The sequence below is a fragment of the Vulpes lagopus genome, chromosome 11 (genome assembly GCF_018345385.1).
Source record: "Vulpes lagopus strain Blue_001 chromosome 11, ASM1834538v1, whole genome shotgun sequence".
Lineage (NCBI taxonomy): Eukaryota > Metazoa > Chordata > Mammalia > Carnivora > Canidae > Vulpes > Vulpes lagopus.
The window spans coordinates 46,734,242-46,756,168 of NC_054834.1; the positions used below are offsets into that span (position 1 = coordinate 46,734,242).

The 21,927-nt window shown below is 44.6% G+C and overlaps 1 protein-coding gene across 8 annotated transcripts in view; it reads right to left on the reverse strand.

Moving 5' to 3' along the window:
• The window catches only part of SRGAP2 (SLIT-ROBO Rho GTPase activating protein 2), a 238,265-nt gene that overhangs the window by 58,870 nt on the left and 157,468 nt on the right, over nucleotides 1-21,927 (reverse strand). For 6 of the 8 annotated variants that reach the window (XM_041773848.1, XM_041773846.1, XM_041773852.1 and 3 more), the window contains exons 5-8: nucleotides 20,482-20,544; nucleotides 11,867-12,082; nucleotides 11,142-11,270; nucleotides 2,943-3,167 (exon numbers count right to left, since the gene is read on the reverse strand). In XM_041773848.1, the coding sequence (XP_041629782.1) occupies nucleotides 2,943-3,167; nucleotides 11,142-11,270; nucleotides 11,867-12,082; nucleotides 20,482-20,544 (633 nt within the window). The remainder of the gene's footprint in view (nucleotides 1-2,942; nucleotides 3,168-11,141; nucleotides 11,271-11,866; nucleotides 12,083-20,481; nucleotides 20,545-21,927) is intronic. The other 2 variants (XM_041773849.1, XM_041773847.1) reach the window with 1 other exon arrangement.

A 21,927-nucleotide genomic window follows, 5' to 3' on the forward strand; every position in this document is an offset into this window, starting at 1 on the left:
TCTATCCTAGTCCCCAGGATGACAGATGAGGAACAGAAGGCTGGCAGATTAGGAAGCAGGACCCACATGGACGCAGCTCCTGTCACCTTGCCACCATGTGTCCCTTAGCCTCTTGTCTGAAGAGAGACATCTGGATAGAACTGGCCCCCTTCTTCCTCAGCAATGAGTGGGCACATTCATATGCCCACAGACTGTTCTCTTGCTTGGAAGACAAAACCTCTCTTCAAATGGAGGGGGCTGGGACTTGACCTTTCCCTCCATTGGCTTTTAAGCTCCAAACTGACTTGACCTCCTCCCCCAGCTGAGGGGCTGGCCTGAGCCAGCTCTCAGATCTGAAGAGAGCTGACTTCACTCTGGCTCTTGGATAAGCAGACACAATGGAGAAAGCTCAGTGGCCAGGATGGGTTAGAGCCAAGAGTGAAACTCTCTGGCTGCCTGATGTCACTGGTCAGGCATCCAGAGCCCCACAAGCCTCTGGGGGCACCAAGAGTAGAGCCAAGCACCTCCTCCTAGTACATCTGAGAGTGTTTGGCATCAACTCATGTGCTGAGCACCCCAGAACATCAGGCAGTGTGGGGTCTTGGCCAATTTCAGGGCTTCCGGTCAAAATGCTACCCGAACCTTGGCCCTCGTCCAAGGACTTCCAGGCAGCTCCCTCTTGTTGCCTCCACGGTCTACAGGCAGCCCACACTCGTGGGGACAGACTGGCTGCGAGGACCAAGAAAAACTCACCTTCTCATCTTTTTATTTTTGACCCCTAAGAAGGCTAGGCCAGAATGCAGAACCTTTGCAAGAGCTAGGGCCGACCCCAGCCCCTGCCTGGCTCAGCCACTGATCAGCTGTATCACACAAAGGGAGGACCCAGGCAGAAGAGTGAACTATTGATGTTAAAGTAACCCAGACTTAGCAGGGAGGTCTCAGAGAGGGAAAAATGACCTCCACGCCTGTGCCTTTAAGAAGCAGCAGGGCTGTGCTTCAAGCTTTGGCAGAGGTCCTCTACCGGGGTGCAAGGTAATACATTCCAGCTGTGCTCCACAGTATGAAACTAAGGCACTGACAGGGCTACGAGGGGGCCTAAGCACCCAGCATTTGGATTCTCCCTTTATGGAGACAAGCTGTTTGGCTCAGAGGGCAACTCAGTCAACACCAGAAAATGTATCACTCTGCTCAGCTGGTCCTCAAGTTCCACTGATTCTTGGGAAGGAATGTCAGTGGCAGCTGGAGAAGGGGACTGGAAGACAAGTTGGACCAGAAGCCAGGGCAGGTGAGGAATGGGGCTTCCTGGGGCTTGGTGACATTCCCCCCAACTGCACACACTGCCATTTCACTTCCCCATCTGTTCAGACACTGACATTTCCTTAGTCACAGAAATGGAAACAAACTATACATGGTTTGGTTTTCCCTGAGGAGAGGAAAGAAATCATCTCCACGTTCTTGTCTTTAGGATAGATATGTCCCACTCTCTGTTATGGCTTATTGATGACAGCAAATCCTCTAGTTAGACTATAATAGTTATCATTCTAGAATAGGGTTTTTTCTAAAAAGCATCTAGATACTAATCCTAATGAAAACACCATTCCCTTGTTGAGAGGACATAGTTATTTTTCAGCCACCTAGCATCCCTTCCTCCTTCTCCTGGTGACTTTGGCCTGACTGTCCTTGGTGGAACCTCCTACCCCACAATCCAAGTGGTGTATTTTGGATGAGGCTCTCCACAAACCTGGGATGGAACATGTGACTTAGGCTTAAGCCAACCAGCCAACTGCAGACACCCAGACACAATAACTAGCTCAGTGCTAAACATAGCAGCCAGTCAGAACGAAGAAGACACAATGAGAATTTTGTGGGGGCTTCTAGAAGGGAAGCAGATACTCCTTCCATTGGATTTGGACCTATAAGAAATCAGGCTGGAAATACAGTCACCTTGCCCTTATGGGATAAGAGCCTACCTGAGAATAGAGCCAAGATACAAGATGTGAAGCAGAGAGAGAGAGGGAAAAAAAAAAAGGCAAAAAACCAAAAACCCGAGTCTTGATAAATCCCCACTCCTAAATCCAACCACACCTGAAGATCCATCTATTTCTATTATGTAAGCCTATACAATTTCTCCTCCCAATTTCATCTGAAGGTTAAAGGCTAGCTCCTACTGGCAGGAATCAGGGTCACTCTGATTTGCATGCACAGCCACTCCAAGTGGAACCAAATATTCAGAGCAATGAAACCCAAAGAGCTTCTTGTTCCTCTCACTTTGTTCAGATCCTTCTTGTTTTAGTCTCGGAGGTTCAACATTCAAAACAGGGCCCCCATGTTCTTGTTCCCTAGCCTGGGCAGACAGCATCAGGCCTCTAGGATGACATCTTAGCTCCTGTCTTATCTGTAGGTGCCCATTCTTTTTTGTTCAATATGCCAGCAGAGCTATACCCCTTATTGCAATCTTCTAAACTCAAGAGAATAAGATCCTTCAGATCTCTGCCAAGTGACATAAGATCACACCACTTCTGCCCACTTGGCTCTCCCTCCCCATCAAAAGCCTTGAGTATCTGGTTGCATCTCAGCTCTTCTTCCAGACTCACCATTTGGAGGCCTCCTCCAAATCCTTCCCCCTTCCCATACTGAACTGTTAGTTTTTATGCACCTATTGTTTTCCACCTCCTCTGATCCTGCTGGACTCTCTGGGGGCCCCACTCTATGAATATCTGGAACTCTCTCTCAACTCCCCAGACTGGAAGCTCCCAGAGGGCCCTAATCCCCACCTTCTACAGTTAAGCCCAGCAGCCACTCAGTAGCTCTTTGCCAAATGGGTGGAATGCTCCTCACTCAGCTGAAAGTAAGCCAGCCCCAGGCTTTCCTCTCCCCAGAATAACAAGGCCTTAGTGTAGTGATTCCAGACACAAGTGAGCTCAAGCCCTGGAGGGGGTGTGCTGATGGGAAGGAGGCCTCACCATGTCCCCCATGTGGGGCTGGAATTCAAACTTCATAGGTGGGCAGAAGACATTGTTGTACATCTCCATGAGGCGCTGCTTGTCACTGGTGGCATCCAGATTCTCGACAGCATTCTCGATGGCATCCAGACCCTCGTGCTTTGACTGCTCCAGATTCAATTCAGCAGAGAGGAAGGTACGTAGTGCCCGGTTCAGGCTAGCATGGTAGCCCAAGTCACAACACTGCTGTGGGACGGAGAAGACATGTGAGCAAACCATGGACAATCTCACAGCTGGGCAGAAAGGGAGTGTGGCCCCCAGGGCAGCTCAGACCATGTCAGCAGGACTGGCTGTGCAGCCGGAACAAGGCTGACATTCTGACTTCCAAGATCCAGGTGAAATTTCTGGTTTCCATTCCCAGTTCAATGGTAGACACACCTCAGAGGGCTATGGGCTGGTTGAAAGGAAGAGGACTCAACAGAACAGGACATTATTTCATCATGTGCTGCCCAGGGCTATTCTGTAAACATGAGAAAAGCTAAGGGTTCAAGGGAACCCTCTTCCACTTCAGGGGTTTCTCTGTGGATACCATTTTAACAAAATACAACCATGAAAATACAGCCTGCCACTCCCTGAAGGTCATTGTGGTCAAGTCACTACCTATGAACCAAACCAGGCCATTTCACCATTCCAGGCTCACAGTGCACAAGTGTCGCAAGAGCAGCTGGTTTACACAAACACTGAACTTTAGTGGGAGAAGTGAATGGGGATCAGACTCTGTCGTCCATTGTCACCCCGACCAGTTCCTGATATTCAAGGACAGGCCTTCACTCCAGACTTGGATTTCTGCACTAAAGCTCCTGCCCGACAGAAACAGCATTTATAAGACCAAACATTTCTAAGTGTCAGTCTTACTGGGAAAACTCAGATCATGTCAAGGATCCTGATTTTCTAAAGCAAACTGGGGAGGGTGGTGTATGAGAGAGGCAATATTATAAAAAAAAAGCACTGAACAGGAAGTCAAGCAACCTTGGAAAAGCCACTCCCCAACCCTGAACCTATATCCTCAGCTGTCAAATGAACAGATCTGGCCAGGTCAGTGGTCTACAAGCTGTGGATCAGAGCTGTACAGTTCAATGCCACCGCTCAGGCTGCTCTTGAGAAGGGGGTAAAAGGAAGCAACCAGTAGGACTTGGGAGCCCTTCTCTCTGGTTCAACCAAATCAGCTCTGCTCTTTTGTCTACTTAATACATTGGGATTCTATGTAAGGTCTGGTTTGAAGAAAGAATTCTGCTAGAGAAAAAGCCTGAAAATACATGGACTAATTATAATCCCCAAGGCCATCTTCAGCAATGGCACTCTAAAATCTTATGATAATATTCCCCATCTCTCCCAAAGGATCCTGAGACTCAAATTCCTTTGTCATCCATTATCCCTTCTATTGCTTAAGCAGCTTTGAGATCCAGAACCTGAGAAGAAACATCAGAGAAGAATCCATGCATAGAGTAAGACCATCTGCCTGACTGCTGTTTCAGTCTATAGGCAGGCATCAAATTAACTTCCCCAGCCCTTCCCCCCATTATGTTCACGTTGGGAGCAGCCATGATTGGGGAAGGAAAAGCATGTGACGTGTGCTTTTCCTCCCAGCATCCCACAAGAAGCTCAGTGACACAGCGCCTGTCGGGCTGGGCTCTGGGTCAATGCCAACAAGCTCTGGCAGGTGCCTGGCTGCAGCGCAAGAACAGCAGTTACAGCTGAACTAGGGGCAGAGGATGGAAAGACATTAAATTCAGTTGGGATGGAAGAGCAAATGGAAGAAAGACAAAAGCAGCTGATTGGGAGACTTCATGTGCAGAGGCCCTTTCTCCTCTGAAAGACACTGCTGGTCTAGCCAGGCTGCCCTTGAACCTGCAAACCTTCCTGACTAGCTCTATGCAGATGCTGATGATGAAACTGGATGCCTGTGAATCTGTGAACAGAAGTAACATGGCCTACAGGGCTGAGCAAGTAGGGAGCTTTTGAGTGCAGAAGAGAATTAGGGGGAGGCGGGGTGCCTCTCATCATCTTTACATATTTTTGGGGACTCCACTTTCCTCTTCATTCTCTCTACCTCTACCCTGATTCATACCCTTTTCTACACCAGTGCTGTCTGCTTCACTGTCTTCAAAAATGGCTTTTGTTATGCCACTTGCCAGCTAAAAAACTTACAAAAGCTTTCAGTTTTTTCTTCTCTTTCTTTTTTTAAGTTTTTTTTTAAAAAAAGTTATTCATTTGAGAGAGAGGGAAATTGAGCAAGACCATGAGCGGGGGTGGGGAGTGGGGGTGGGGAGCAGAAGGAGAGAGAGAAGCAGACTCCCTGCTGGGCAGAGAGCCAGACACGGGGCAAGACCCTAGGACCCCGAGATCATGACCTGAGCCAAAGGCAGATACTTCACCTTCACCGATTGAGCCACCCAGGTGCCCCAGCTTAGTTTTTTTCTAAAGTGAAGTCACTTGTTGGCATTGACCTTCCTCATTTTGGAAATTTAAAAACACCTCGACTTTACTAAGTGTGCGTACTGTATACCTGATGTGCACTAAGTGCTTTATGGACATTCTGCATCTGAATCCTCATAATAACTCTAGTGAGGTTGGTATTATCTTACTTTCTCAGACTAGAAAGTTGAGGCTTCGTGAAGTTAAGCAAGGTCAACAGCCAGAACAAATTATAATCTGCCTTGCAGTCTGACCATCCACATCATCTCCCCTCTATTCCATTCCTTAGCCTCTTCTGCTCTAACCAATGACATGATCCTGCTTAGGGTAGAGAATGGGAAAACAGCAGGCCTCAGGCCTCAAATCAGCTGCACGACCACAAGCAAGCAATTTAACTCCCCTTGGCCTCCAAGGGGAACAACAGCAGTCTCACGGATCATAGTGAGGCTGAAAAAAGGCAATGTATTTACATACGTTTGGCATCATGCAGATACTTCCACATCAACCACCAAGATCCCCAAATCCACTGACCTCTGCCCTTTCCCCAGCATTCTCCTTTTTTACATATTTTCCACTCTTCTTACTTGTTGGAAATGGACCCAATCTTCAAAATCCAAACCTAATTCCCAGCCTCTGGGAAGCCAGCCAGCCCTGCAACCCTGGCATCTATTAACCTTGGCCTCTACTCAGGGCCAAAGCACACCAGCCCTCATGTGACAGTAAACACACTGCCTCACTCTGAGATTTGCCATTTCCTATCACCCCAAGCAGAAGACAAGCCTCAAAGAGGGCCTGGCCAGTGTCATTCCTCCTTCGTATCCCTCACCAAGAAGCCTTGCTCATAGTAGGCGTTTAATACACATCAATTGATTTTAGCCTCTTAGGAAATAACCCATTTAGGCTGAATACCAATCTAAGTCATGTGGGTAGACATGGCCACTGGAAGCCCCTTATATCGCTCAGTCCTGCCTCACTGATACAATTGTTCTGTAGCTTTCTGTGCCAGTGAGTGAGGGTCTGCCTCACAATGTGCCGTCTGGCTCCTCTCTGCCTCCAGCCAACCAGGGAGACTTGGAATTGGTTTTACAGAGCCTTGGCTATCCACAAATCTCTGTGAGTGCGACAGCCAGAAACTGAGGCCTTAGCAAAGAAGCAATTTCTGGCAAGGTTAGGTAAACGAGATTTGAATATTTCATCTCTGTTCCCAGGAGAATCCCAGTGAGTAGAGGCAGCACATTATTTTCCTCACAATGGGGACAAAGTATGCTTTTGGTGGCTTCTGATGAGTTCTGTGGCCACGCTGAGCTCCCCTGGCCATTTCTGGGTTATATAAATGTTTGATGAAAACTCTCTCAGGGGAAATCAAATTTTTATAAGAATTTAATGATAGCCCATCCAGATGTGTGATGACTTGAGTTGACAGCTCATTAACCCTTTACTGGTTCACGTCCTCACGAAGAGACTCTAGAGAAGGCCTAGGGAAAAAAATGGGTATTTCATAATATCCACTTCTAGTTCACACAGAAGAGAAAAATAAATGCCCTTTATAAAATTTCCTGTGAAGAAGGCTGAGTTCCCTCATGTCCAACTTGGGTGCACAAGGTGTCACAGACTCTCTCTACCCATGTATGTAGCCTTCACAAACCTCCAGCTATGCATGAGCACAATGCCCTGTTCTTCATTCATCCATCTGCTCCTGGGTTGGGAAAGCCACAGGAGTACGGGGGAGGAAAGCCACATTCCAATGAGCCTACAGTTCTTAGACTCCATCAAGTCAACTCAGAATGTCTTTTTGGCCTGAAGTCAAGGTTTCTCTGGTGTGTGTTAGATGTTTCATGTGGGTTTCTACAGTCTAAGTTTAAATCTTATTATCTTATAAAATGAAGTCAAAGGGTAGTCCTTGTGTCCGTGCACTGGTGTCGATAAAAATAACTTCCTTTGACTTATCCTCAATGCCCTCAGCACACATTGCGCTTCCGCACCAGGAGGAAGGAGGCAGCATGGTGCATGTAACATGGATGGCGACAGACTGGCACAAGACTCATCCTACGTCATAAAGCAAGTTCTGAATACTGTCAAGATCAGAAAGGCAAGGTACCCAGGCTCCCCACTCCCGCCCTACCGATTGGTTTGCTGCCAAAGTGTTCTTTGGGCCATTTTTATTGCCTGGGTCATTTAGAAAACTACTGATACACAGACAAGCAGTGGCGATGCTCAAAAACATCACGCTGGATAAAAAGGGGGCCAGGTATGAAAAGTATATACTATAAAATCCCATCTTTACAAAGTTCTACAATAGGCAAAACTAATTTATGGTGAAAGAAATCAGAACAGTGGTTGCCTTGGGGTAAGGGACTGAGTGGGAAGAAAATAGAGGAACTTTTTGAGGTAACGGAAATGTTCTCTATTTTGATGGACACGTAGGTTACCAGGGTGCTGGAATTTATCAAAACTCTTGAAACTATTAACACTTAAGTTCAAGCAGTGTATATAAATTATATCTGCAGGTAGTATTAAAAGGCATGAAAAGGGGGAAAAAATCTTGCCTTACGAAATCACGTTCTTCCTCTTCCTTCTATTCCTTTCTTCCTTCAATGAATTATACTATGTGCTCAGCTATGTATTAAGCACTGTGCATGTTTTTTAAAAAAAGAATATCTTAATATATAAAGTTTTTTTAAAGATTTTATTTATTTATTCATGAGAGACACAGAGAGAAAGAGGCAGAGACATAGGCAGGAGGAGAAGCAGGCTCCATGCAGGGAGTCTGATGTGTGACTCGATCCTGGGACTCCAGGGTCATGCCCTGAGCTAAAGGCAGACACTCAACTACTGAGTCACCCAGGCATCCCAATATATAAAGTTTAAAAAATATATATATTTAAGTTATCTCTGGAGCTTACAGAGACTAAGAGACATTCCTCTGTTCTTAGTGCAGGGACTCAAACTTTTTTTGACTTCTAACTCACAGTAAGAAATACATCTTGTCACACACACACACACACACACACACACACATCCCTAATATAACAATTTCACAAAATAAAATTTAATCTTACTAGTATGATGTAATCACATATTTTATTTTCTTTCCTATTCTAATCCCTTCATTAAAAAAATAAGTCAAACTCATAAAAGTGATTTCATGACTCCCCCTGATGGATCATGACCTATAGTTTGAAGAACACTGTCCTGGGGCCCCTTGGGCTTACCTTTAACGCTGCAATTAGCCAGTTACGTAGAAAATATCATACAATGTCTATGAATACCTCTAGGGCAAAAATTATTTTATACCTTTTGTACCCTTGATGCTAAGCAGATAGCCTCATTCCAAATAAATATTTACTTAGCCGAATAATGTTACCAGCTTAAAAAAAAAAAGAGTAATGAATCTGTCCTCACCTTAGGAAAAATAAAAACAAAACAAACAACAAACAAAACAAAAGCAACTTACTGAGTGGCCTGGAATGGTGCCAACCCAGACTTGCTCACAGTAGCCTACACCCACACCCTGAGTGTTAAGGAGGCTGGCAGGCTGCTTTTTCATGAGACTCATACCACATCCCATGAAGACAGGCTCTTTTTTTTTTTTTAATTTTTTATTTATTATAGTCACAGAGAGAGAGAGAGAGGCAGAGACACAGGCAGATGGAAAAGCAGGCTCCATGCACCGGGAGCCCCACGTGGGACTCGATCCCGGGTCTCCAGGATCACGCCCTGGGCCAAAAGCAGGCGCTAAACCGCTGCGCCACCCAGGGATAACCGCTGCGCCACCCAGGGATCCCGAAGACAGGCTCTTAACACACCTTTCTTATTCTTCTTCTTTAAAGTGAGAATAAGTAGCAAAATAGCTTGTTTCTTAGACATTTCAAAACACCTACTCACATCTGATGGAGGGTCTATGGATTGCCAAGGTCTCTCTCTCACCCCACTCCCAGATCGGCATTTTTGTGAAAGGGGTGAGGAAGTTACCCTGAGGGCAAGAAAGGAAAGGACAAACCAGAGGAAGAGGTGTAATGGACTGCATGGCCTAATTTTCTTTTTCAACAAATGTGAGATAAGTAGCAGAAATGGAACATAAGAAAGAACTGATTCTCTTCCTTGTGCTGAGAACAGGTGTCTCTCCCAGTAGCGAAGAACAATTCCCCTCACGAGGAGAAAGGATCCTGTGTAGGGTTCTGACCTCCACTGAAGGACAGTGTTCAGATTGGCATCAACAAGCAAGGAGAACAAAGTGGTGCCTGAACAGGCATCAGGGCTCCACTTACCCAGTAAGGCAATGATACCCGGGGCATGAAGAGGCTGACATCTATTGAATCAAAAATCCCTGGCTCAAGGAACTATTTTAGAAATGTTCCCCAAGCATGTGGAGTCAGATTTCAGTACCAATGATTTAGTCCAATTTTTCTGTTTGCCAGAAAGAAGTGGGGGAGAGGGGAGCAAAGTGAGCAAAACAGTTCAGTGATAAGCCCCATATGACCTGAATCTTAGACCACATACCAAATACTCATGTGTGAAGCGTGGTAGGTTCATTCACTGAGAAACTAAGTTGGGCAAGGGGGCAAGGTCTGGCCAGGAAAGTCCAGTGGCTGCCTGCTAACAGCTAGAGGCAAATAGCAGGCCTCAGAGAGGATACCAGTTCAGGTCCGCCCGAAGCCTTAAAGTAGGGTGGCTGCTGACACAAAGTCAGCTGACTCCAGGCCCCCCCTTTGAAGACTGGAGGGAAGAGCGTACTCTTGCAGCTATAGTCCAGGCTGGCTCAGGCAATGGACCGGCTGAGAGTCTGCAGGTGAGAGAGATTGCAAGGCTGACCCCCAAGGTCAAAGACAAAAAGCATATTCCTTGTGTCTAAGCCATGCAAAACACAGGTGTCTACTCATCTGCTTTTCTCATCATCTTTGGGTCATATGTCAGAAGGCATGGGCCCTATGTCAAGGGCATCCAGCTTCCTACTGACCAGGGCTCTCATTTGCAGTGTAACTGAGGGCAGGTAGGTAACCTTGAGCCTAGATTCCTAATCTTCAAATTGGAGATAGTAACACTGATCCACAGGGTGATGTGATAGTCAAATGAAATAATACTAAGAGATATTAACTATCTAAATATGAGGTATGGCATTTTAGCTCTTTAGCTCTTGCCACTCACTCCTACATGCAAGTGGCTGATCTAAGGAAATATTTCCTGGGAGAGACGTGCGCTACAGTTATGAGCATGGGTTTAATAATCAGACCCAGGGATAAACCTTGGCTCTGTCACTTATTAGCTGATTCTGGATGAGTCATCTAGACTCTGAATTTTAGGGACGCCTGGGTGGCTCAGTGGTTGAGCATCTGCCTTCGGCTAAGGTCGTGATCCTGTGGTCCTGGGATCAAGTCCTGCATCAAGTCCATGCAAGAGCCTGCTTCTCCCTCTGCCTATGTCTCTGCCTCTCTCTCTCTCTGTGTCTCTCATGAATAAATAAATAAAATCTTTAAAAAAAATAAATCAAATAAACTCTGAATTTTAAACTCTAAAAATGGACGAGTGCCTTCCTCTCAGGATCCTAGTAAGAACTGAATAAGATAAAGTATAAAGGGCTTCACCTGGTATCTGAAACACGGCAAGCCCCTAATGGACCACAGCTACTATCTTCCTAATTCTTCTAAAAACGCTTAAAGATGCCTGAGCAACAGACTAGGGAACATCCGGACAATTCTCCAAAACCAGGAAGAAGATGCCCTTGAGCCCCCAGCTTTAAGCACTTACATCAATAAGGTCAGACAGGTCGTGGATGTAGTACTTGAAGACAGACGCATTGGTTGCCTCCAGAGCCAGTAAGTACTCATTCCGGGCTTTAATGGCCTTCAACTTATTCTCTGTGTACTTGGCTTGGCGCTGAAAAGGGAACAAAAGTTCAATTCTACTTTTTTTAAAGGGGAGACTGTTCTCTAAAAGATGAAAGTACAGTACATTCGAGAACCACAATTGTACTGCTACTCCCTATGCACGTCTGCCTTAAATTGGGTTCTAATTCTGTTTAATGAGATTCAAGGGCATAATGTAGATCAATTCAGGAAAGGTTAATGAGGCTCCCTACTTTAGATGCATGTCCCACTTTGATTGTAACTACTAACACCATTCTCCATCCTTGTACCGGACCCGGAAGAAGGCATCACTACATCTGCCCCAGGATACAGGGCACCTGAAGCCAAACCCTAGGTCTGCAATCCCTCTGCCAGGTATGAGAAAGGTTTCTAATGTTTCTTGTGGATCTGCTACAGGTGAAAAACTTGGAGCCTCCATGCCCATGTTCCTCCAGTACCTAGAATTTCTTCCAGGGCAGATGGCAAAGACTCACGTTTGACCATTAGGCACTAAAGGAACCAGAGTTTCTTTGTCCTTCTCTTCATAGCCCCTACTGGAAAACTTCTATTAGCCCTGACTCCCAGAGTGCTCCTCCCTAGCCCCCACAGATGCTGAAACATACACACCTTCTCCTTCATCTTCTCAATCTTCTTCACCGAGCTTCTTCGGACGTGCTTCTCTTCAATGCGGACATTGGATGAGGAGTCAGGGGAGCGTGGGGTCTGCCGGTCTTCCTGCTTTACCGATTTTCCGATTTGCTTCTCCTCCTGCTTCTCTGCCTCCTTTAGCTTGCTCTGAGCACTGATGCTGTCGGCATTGTACATGTGATATGTCTTCATGACCTGCAAGACATCCCCCACCCCCGCCCCCAAAGGTCAAGCCAATGGGGTCAATTCTCTGCTTTACAGACTAACAGATTCAGGGACCTGTCCCACATGAAGCAATATCCTCATGCCCTTAAGGGAAAAATTCTTAAGTGTTTGGTTCAGCAAACATTGTATATTAAAGACCACCCAAAGCACAGGAAAGCAGCATTTGAACTGAGCCAATAAGTCTTACTAAAATGACTTCATGTCTTCCATCACATATTAGTTACTTCTATTTATTAACACCTATAATCATTGCTCTTTCATATCGGCTAAGTAATTTCTATTGCTTTGCCATCACACAACACCAAAGACAAAAGAAACCCCCTCACCACTTGGATCCCAAGAACAAAGCCCTTCCCAGGCAGGGTAGGAACCCTGGGGAGGCCAGCACAGCCTGCAGAATAGCCAATCTTTTCAGACCTTTCAGATATAAAATGGGGAAGAAGAAAGGCTCCAAAAGCTCTTTGTGCTGGCCTAGCATTCTAGGGATCCGGTCTGTCTGCTTCAGGTACATTGAACTCACTACAACGACAGCAGCAGCTTTCATTTCTTGAGCATGTAGTATATGCTTGGCTTTGTGTCAAGTGCTATAACATGCAAATACAGCAACCCTGTGATCTAGAAAACAACCCTATGAAGACTGTTAATCCAGCCAACAATTCAGGTAAGAGCCTAAGAAGGAATAAAACCCACATCAGGTGAAACCAGAGTTGCCACAGGAAGGAAGGAATGTTAAAGGAGAGAAATGCAATTTTCAAGTTTCCCACCAAAGCCACTGTTGGGGAGTCCAATCTCTTTTCTTAACAAAGAAGCCTAGAACTTGTGTATATTTCCTCCCAAGCATACTTCCAGCCATATGGTGCCTGCTCTTCCCTGCTGGAGCTCTGTTTCCACACAGGGAGTCTCTAGCTTCTATCTGGGAATTAAAAATGCTGATTACAACTAAGCAAGCTGAAGTGTAAGAGTGCCGATATTTTGATGCTGTGCAATCTCTTTAAGAGGGAGAAAGAGAGTGTGGGATGCATGTATGTGGGGTTGGCTTGCAGACTGAATAACAGTGGGGAGGAGGCGCATAATATTGATAATAATCTCTATCGCTTACTTAGTATGTGCTGTATGTCAGAGGCTTTATGTGTGTCGCCTGATTGAACCCTCACATCAACTCTATGAGACATGTCATTATCTCTACTTTTAAAGATGGGGAAGCCGAGGCTCAAAGGGATTAAACTATCTCACCCAAGGTCACGCAACTAGTAAATGGCAGAATCAGGATTCAAACTCAGGTCTGTCAGACCATAAAGTCCACATTCTGAGCTACTAGGCACCAGTGTCTTCCTCTAAATAGGACCAGAGCCGGGTTAGTTGATAGGAAAGGTTAGGTTTAACCAAGACTAGTTTGAAAAGAGGAACTGGTTTTATCAATGGCTTTGTGTTAGAGTGGTGGTCCCAACTGGGGGCTAATCTAGAGACCTTTTTTTTTTAAAAGATATTTATTTATTTATTTATTTATTTATTTATTTATTTATTTATTTATTTATGAGAGACACACAGAGAGATTGAGAGAGGCGGAGACACAGGTAGAGGGAGAAGCAGGCTCCACGCAGGGAGCGCAGTGCGGGACTGGATCCCGGGACTCCAGGATCATGCCCTGGGCTGAAGGCAGGCTCTAAATCACTGAGCCACCCAGGGATCCCTTAGAGATCCCTTAAATCCCTTAGGATTTTAATGGTTACAACTTGGGAGCTTGCTCTGGCATCCTGTGGGTAGAGGCCAGGGAGACTGCTAAACAGCCAGTGCACAGGACAGCCCCCATAATAAAGCTGTCTGCCCAAAATGTCCATGGTACCAAGGTTGAGAAACCCTGGGTTAGAGGGACCTTATGGATGTACTAATGCCTTAGAATCAACGAGAGGTAGTGGAAAGAATAAAGAATACTGGGACATTGACAAAGTCAAAGTACATTAGAATTTAGATGTCTCATTTTGGATACAGAATGTTTTAAATCAGCTTCACGTTATTTTCAACCTGACATTATTTCCCGTAAGTATAAGATCAACTCTGTATATTCTCTACAGAGGAGAAGTGATATTTAATACCTGGTACCATTAAAAACCCTTCTAAGTAATTCAAACAGTCCTCCAGATTCCAGGTTGACCAAGAAGTGAAGAAGAGTCATCTGTTATCCAGACTGAAGAAGGGTATTCAGGAGACTACTTTTTTTCTTTTTATCTGAATGTGGATTCAAAAGCTTGAATGAGGGATCCCTGGGTGGCGCAGCGGTTTGGCGCCTGCCTTTGGCCCAGGGCGCGATCCTGGAGACCCAGGATCGAATCCCACGTCAGGCTCCCGGTGCATGGAGCCTGCTTCTCCCTCTGCCTGTGTCTCTGCCTCTCTCTCTCTTTCTGTGTGACTATCATAAATAAATAAAAAAATTAAAAAAAAAAAAAAACAAAAAAAAAACAAAAGCTTGAATGAATAGTTATAAAAATGAATGAGTTTTTAAAAAGTGATTTTCCATTTCATGAGGATGCATGATGGATAAAGAAGAAACACTAAGAATGAATATGAGATAAAAAAGGACTCAAAGGAATAATACTCAGAAGACAACAATGAAGTAATAAAAATTAGTGATTTGTGATTTGTATTGCTCCTTTCCACTAAAGAACTCTCTTTAAAAGAGTTACACTACCTCATCTAAAAAAAACTGAATTCCTGGGATCCCTGGGTGGCGCAACGGTTTGGCGCCTGCCTTTGGCCCAGGGCGCGATCCTGGAGACCCGGGATCGAGTCCCACGTCGGGCTCCCGGTGCATGGAGCCTGCTTCTTCCTCGGCCTGTGTCTCTGCCTCTCTCTCTCTCTCTCTGTGACTATCATAAATAAATTAAAAAAAAAAAAAAAAAAAAAACTGAATTCCTAAGGGTAAGCACCTCTTCTGTGTTTTCTTCTCTTCTCCACAGTTGGGAAATGTGTCATGTACATAGTTGGTAGTTTTACAATCAATGTGGTTGCCCAAATGACTTGATAACACCAGGTCTCTCCTCTGTGGAAATATGGAAGAAGTATAGCTAGTATCCTTCAACTCAAGGAAAAACTGAGGTGTCCAGAGGCCAAAGCTTGAATAAGTGATGCCAAAACAATTGGGAGAAATAGAGAAGTCAAAATAGGACTTGGAGAAATATATACATATAGTGAGGCAAATATAAACTAGGGAAAAAAATCCAGAAGTTGAAATTCTCAGTTCTACAAAGAGAATTCACTTTACTTCAAAAAATGAAGTCTTAATTCATGCCATTAGCTCTGCTCTCTCCCCAAGCCAGACTAAAATAATAGAAAAGAATTTATTATTATTACTATTATTATTATTATTATTATTTAGATATAAACTGAGGAAAACAAAAAGAATGAAAGCAGCACCTAAAAAGCAGGGAGGCAAGTAGTAAATTATCTACCAAACCCTAAACCAAAGTAGGCAGAGGCAAGAAGCAACCAGCCTTACATCACAGAAGCCCCAAGAGGAACTGGTGGCGGCAGTGGGATGAAGGTGGAGCTAAAACAAGAGAAACTACTGAAAGCCTAAGAATTGTTAGACTCCCAGATCCCATCCCCTCCCCCTCCATTGTGGAGAACTAGAGGCATATTCTTTTATAGAAGGCCTATGGATTGGGACACCAGGCTCAGCTGAGGATAGGGGATACTGAACTTAGAATAGGAAGATCAACTGAAAATGCTATACTGAATGTTGTGATGGCCCTGGCCCCTTCACAACTCAGGTCACAGACTAGGCAGGAGGTCAGGAGAGCCTTGTCTGGGGAATCTGACTATCCAAGATAAAAGACCTAGACATACTGATATCAGGGCTTCCCTAAGGACACACCAGTCAGATCACCCTACAGTAAAGACCACCGTTGGCACAGAACTTCCAACTAGCTTTTCAATGCCTCCCTTTAAAATATGAAAAGGCAGGGCAGCCCTGGTGGCTCAGTGGTTTAGCACCACCTGCAGCCCAGGGCGTGATCCTGGAGACCCGGGATTGAGTCCCACGTCGGGCTCCCTGCATGGAGCCTGCTTCTCCCTCTGCCTGTGTCTCTGCCTCTCTCTCTGTGTCTCTCATGAATAAATAAAATCTTTAAAAAAATATGAAAAGGCAGCTAAAGATTACTAAACATTTAAGAAAAATATCTAATATGAAAGGCCAAAACCATTGAGAGGGAACAGAAGGTATACAGAAAGAAGAAACCTTCAAAACCAATGAATAGTATTTCTAGATACATCAATGAAAAACGAAAAGATACTGTATCATGAAATAAGAACAGAATGCAATAAAAGAGGAACATTTAGAGAACAAGAGAGATCTTGGCAATTAAGATTCAATTCAAATATCTCTCTAAGGAGCCCGATTTTATGCCCTTCCTCTGGGAAGACATGTAAATGTTATCACCTCATATTTTACTTGCTGCTTTTGTGTCTCTTCTATTAAAACTAAATGCCTTTAGTTCAGGGACATCTCTTATTTGTCTTCGTATTGCTAGTGCCTAGTGCTGGAGACAAACAGGCAAGCAGAGTGAGGGTACTATTCATTGACATTATTTCAAGAGAGCAGGTGCTAAATAGCAGTCTTCAGCGGCTCCACCAGCAGACAGCTGCTGCACCAGATCAAGGAGCCATATATTCAGGGGGAGTACAGAAGAACAGAACTTCTAGGGCAACAATACCCCAGTGTCACAACACCTCTTCTTTCTTTCTTAATTATAGGGCTTGACTCTTCCTACTTAGCCAATCCATGTGGCTCCCATACTCCCACATACCTTCCTTCCTGTGGGTACTTGCTGGGCTTTTCCAGATACAAACTATGAGTACAAATGAGGCAGAGAATTCCAGAGTTCTTTGTGTGCTCCAACTTCAAAGGCATTTGGGGTCACCAGTTGGAAAATGAAAACCACTTATGCCATGGCCTACTAACTAGCTAGGCTCATTATGGGGGGGAAAACATATGGAAGAGAATGCTCACTTGAGCTGCTCTCTGAATGGCAGCTGTGGGAAGCAGCCCCTTGCACAGAATGCCAAGTCAGGAAAATCAAAGGTCCTTCAGGCATAAAAAAGGAGGGTACAGAGGGGCAGCTGGCCACTTATGGTGTGAGTCTGGGTCTCTTGCCGAAAAGCATCTTTATTTGAGAACACCGAGGCTCTGCCCCTTGGATCATCAAGGTTCAAAAATACTTAAATTATCCCCCTTAGGTAATCAGTCTCCCAAAAAGAAATATTTTGAGCATTAGGGGAGATACAAGCTAAGGAGAGCACCGGACATGGTGGGTTCCTTATATCCTTGGTTCCCTTTATTCCATGCCCACAAATAACTTTTATTGCCCACAGGGTCACTGAAGCAAGAGCCCCTTTTGCTTTCCCAAAAAGTAAATAAGGTAAAACTCCTTATCAAAAGATCTCTGTTGTTCTCTTAGCTCCTCTGAGAGAAGGAGAAAGAACATTCTGCAAGTAGCTTCCCAAAGCCAGCATATAATAGTGCCAAGTTTCTACTTGATGAAATCACCATGTTGAGTGACCAATTATCCTGGCTTACCAAGGGCTTTCCTAGGTGTAGCACTCAAAGTCCCATGCCCTGGAAAACCCTTTAGGTCCTAGGCAAACTGGGACAGTCAGCCACCCTAATGCCATGGTGCCTTACTGAGGCCAGGCCTACACGTACCTCATCCTACAGAAGAAAGAACTCATAATTCTTATCCTCTGAACTTCCAAATGGCCTACAGAATCTGCACACTCACTTGACCGTTAACTACTGTCTGATATTTCAGAAAATGTGATTGGAGATATCAGTGCATGAAGTATATGGGGACCTGGGTCATGGAGGTCACCGCATCCTCCAGGTGTAGCTAGTGGCACATCAGGTGGAATCTGGTGGCCTAGTTTGGTGGACTCCAGTCAACAGACCAGCGCTTTTCAATCTTGGTACTACTGACATTTTAGGCAAGATAATTCTTTGTTGTAGGGGGCTATCGCATACATTCCAGGATTATAGCTGCATCGTGAACTTTAGTACAGCCCCACCCAGCCATGAAAAAAAAAAAAGTGTCTACGGACATTTCTAGATATCCCCTTGGAGGAAAAAGTCACTGTGCTTGAGAATCGCCCTACCAGACCCTTCTGCCTTCCCTGGAACTTGCCAGGGTTCTCTACTCTTTCTTCCCTTCCCATCGCTTACTAGGGAAAAATGTTAAATTTTTCTTTTGGCCTTGGACAGATTAGAAGAGTGTGTATCCAGGGATAAAAGATAGAACACAAGGGAATATACTGGATGGTAACATAATAGCATTGTATGGTGACAAATTGTGGCTGCACTCAGTGAGCACAGCATGCTGTACAGACTTGTTGAATCACTATGTTATGCCTCCGAAATCAACATAACATTGTGTGGCAACTACACTACAATAAAATAAAACAAAAATAAAAATAAAAGAGTGTATACCAATTTGCCTCATGGCAGAGGACTCCATGCCCAGCCAATTCTCAGCCTGTGCGCCAGGCAGGAAGATTTTAGGCTCTGTGCAGAGCAGGAAAGCACTGGTCAATGTTCGATTGCCTGGAGATTGCAGTCCTAAGAGACAGTTCAGTCCTCTTCAAACCAGAGCAGCAAGTTCCATGGTTCTCCCACAAAGTATACCTTTTCACTTATTTTTTAAAAATCATAGCATATTAGGAGATCTCGGACTCTGAGCAAAGTATGATAGATCCCTGGACACTCTTCTTTTGTGGCTACCTCAAGTCCCACTGCAGAAGTGGCAACTTGGGGTTGAGCAGGTTTGGGGTTTGCTGGTTCTCCATCCTACTCCTCCTCAGAAGGAGCAAGTAGCAGAGGCCCATGATACTTATGAGAAAATAAAAGAATTCATACAATGACTTCCTGTGTCACAGTCTATCTTGGGGAATTCTCTGCCAGGAGAAGGGACTAATAGCTCTTCCTGGTGCCTAGAAGATGCTTGAAAAATAAAATGCAGAAGCAAAGCACTGAAAAGACAAAGGGGTTTAGGAAAACCCATCTAGTCTGTAAATGGTTCACATCAGCATGCTTCTGTTTTTTTTAAAAAGCCTTAACTGCACTTGAAAGAAATGAAAACTTGGGAGTTGAATCAAAGAGTACCATCTATCTACTTGGATTCAGAGCAGAAGAATCACAGAGCAGAAATTCCAAACAAACTGAGTGTCACTGGAGACCAGTCTGATGACTACTCTACCCTATTTGCTTGCTTCATAGTTGCCATGACAAAACAGCCACACCTAGGCTTTTGGACCAAGAACATGGAATTCTCTGATTCCAAATGCCTGTGATGCATGTCACCATGGCCTGTTTTCCTATGAGGGAGGAAAGAAAGAATGGAAGGAAGGAAGGGAGGGAGGGAGGGAGGAAGGAAGGAAGGAAGGAAGGAAGGAAGGAAGGAAGGAAGGAAAGAAGTAAAAAGAAAGAAAGAAGAAAGAAAGAAAACACAGTGAATAACCAAGTAAACATAGGAAATCTATTTTGCCTCCAGAACACAATGGGGCAACCCCAGAGAATGACACAAAGGCTGGGCCAGCCCTGCAGAAGAAGGGGGCCCTGAAAGGCTTTAGCTACACAACTGGAATATTCCCCATATGACAACACTAAGTTTCCTGGTGTGAATATGTGTTTTAATTATAATTAACAAACCCTGGGTGGAGAGGACACCACCACTACCTCCTCCTCCCAGCGCATGAAGAAACATGCACCAACCACAGGCATCACATGCCTTAAAGCACCAGCCATTTCAAAACAGATTGTGTTTTCTTCTCCAAACCTGAAGCCTGCCTCTTTACTGAGGTTTGGCCTTTGAAAACCCCAGGGAGTTGATGCCAAGCCCTCTCTGCCTGAATTGGCCCCTTTGATCAGGTGCCTTTCGGATCCTGTGCTTCCTCTAGCGTACCTGCTCTCATCTCAAACCCACAGATCCATCCCAGAACTGATGCGAAACCTTGAACATTAAGTCCTTCCCAGCAGGCATATATAAATGGCGCAAAACAGACTGTGTTCCTTGCCATTAGGTCTGGGGTCCCTGGCTTGCAGCCAATGGGCGTCAGTTGTGCTGATGAAGGCCTGGGCTGGTCTCTGGCGATTATGCCCCAGTGAGGCCAGAGTTAGTCTGCACAACTGAGGAAGGAGCTTATTTTAAGAGTTTTGGCTCATTCAGATTAAGAATGTGAAGAAAAGAAATGGGTGGAGTCACCCCCAATGGGGACCATGCACTGTTAACCTCAGCTCAGTTCTGCTGCTGATGTGACTATGGCCACAAGCTGCCAAATGCTGCTTCCCTCTGCTTGTTAAAGAGCCAGGCACCCATCTGACTTACTGAGTACAGCTCATTCAGGACCTTCATCAAATCATCTTGGAGCTGCTGGCCGACTTCTTTACTCTGCAAGGAAAGAAGAATGAAGGTTAATCGGGGAACAGAAGGAATAAGTAGGGGGCGACAAAGGCAAGATCTGCATTGGCTCTATAACTAACACAGACTCAATTAAGGCCCATTATTTAATCCAGCAAATCAGATAACCTCTCCAATCAGACCCAATTATGGTCAGATTACTCAAAGAGTTTGAATAAAATGAAATGTGCCCCTTCTATAGCCTTGCTAAGGCAACCGTGTGGAGGGCGAATGAGTGTAAGCTCCGATTTTTTTGGAAGCCTACACTCTGAAGAGCAGGCCTGAAAGCCATATCCTACCTAGTGACTGTTGGGAGGTGGAGTAAGCTTTCTTGGACACTTGCACTTGAGCTTTCTTGAGAATTGTGCAAGAAAGTCAGATGCGAAATAGGATGCCATAGAAAGAAATATATAAACATCCAGGGACTTCAAAGTACCTTACTACGTAGGAACCTCCAAGCAGGAAGGAGGGATAGGTCCTACTTGATTCATTTCTACCACAAACTCCCAGGGCAGTGGAACCCCAATAATGACTGGAGACTTCAAAGTACCTTACTACGTAGGAACCTCCAAGCAGGAAGGAGGGATAGGTCCTACTTGATTCATTTCTACCACAAACTCCCAGGGCAGTGGAACCCCAATAATGACTGGAGATTAGCTAATGTTACCAGATTCTGATAATACACATTAAGCGGTTTCCAACAGGTTAATCTTAAGCAGTGTGGCTCTTGGGTTCTTTGTTGCTACCACCCAGGGCTGGAATCTAACTACACGTACAGAATAGTTGAAATAAAGAAGCAGGAAGGAGAAAAGAGCCATGCCTTCTAAACTGAGTGTTTTAAGCTGAGGTCAAGAGCAGGGGATAAAACTGATTGGCATCACTGGGTCATTGAGAGAGAAAGTCCTCCTTTTATCATCTGCCAGCTCCTTCTAGTTCTTTCCTACCAATCAGATACTAACAATGCCCTTCTAACAGAAGGTAGAGTACTACCTCTGGCATGGCTCTGCTTCCAGGCAAAGAAAAAGAGAGGTCTTGCACGTCAGAAACATAATCATTTATGATCTTGCTTTATATTCAAGATGTATGACTTTAAAACCATTTTTTTTTACTACCAAAGGAATATATGTTTATTGTAATTAATAAGGAAAAATAAAAGTAATTAATAAGAAAACTGGAAAAAGAAAAAACAAAACAAAAACAAACCCCAAATGCAAGAAAACCATAGGAAACATTCAAAAAGAAAAAGTAACTTTTAATTCTTAACACTAAGAAATCAACACGTTTTTCTTGTCTTTTCTGTATGATTTTCATGAAATCAGGGTTGCATTATACACACTGTAACTTATTCAGTTAAACATTTGTGAACAATTACCT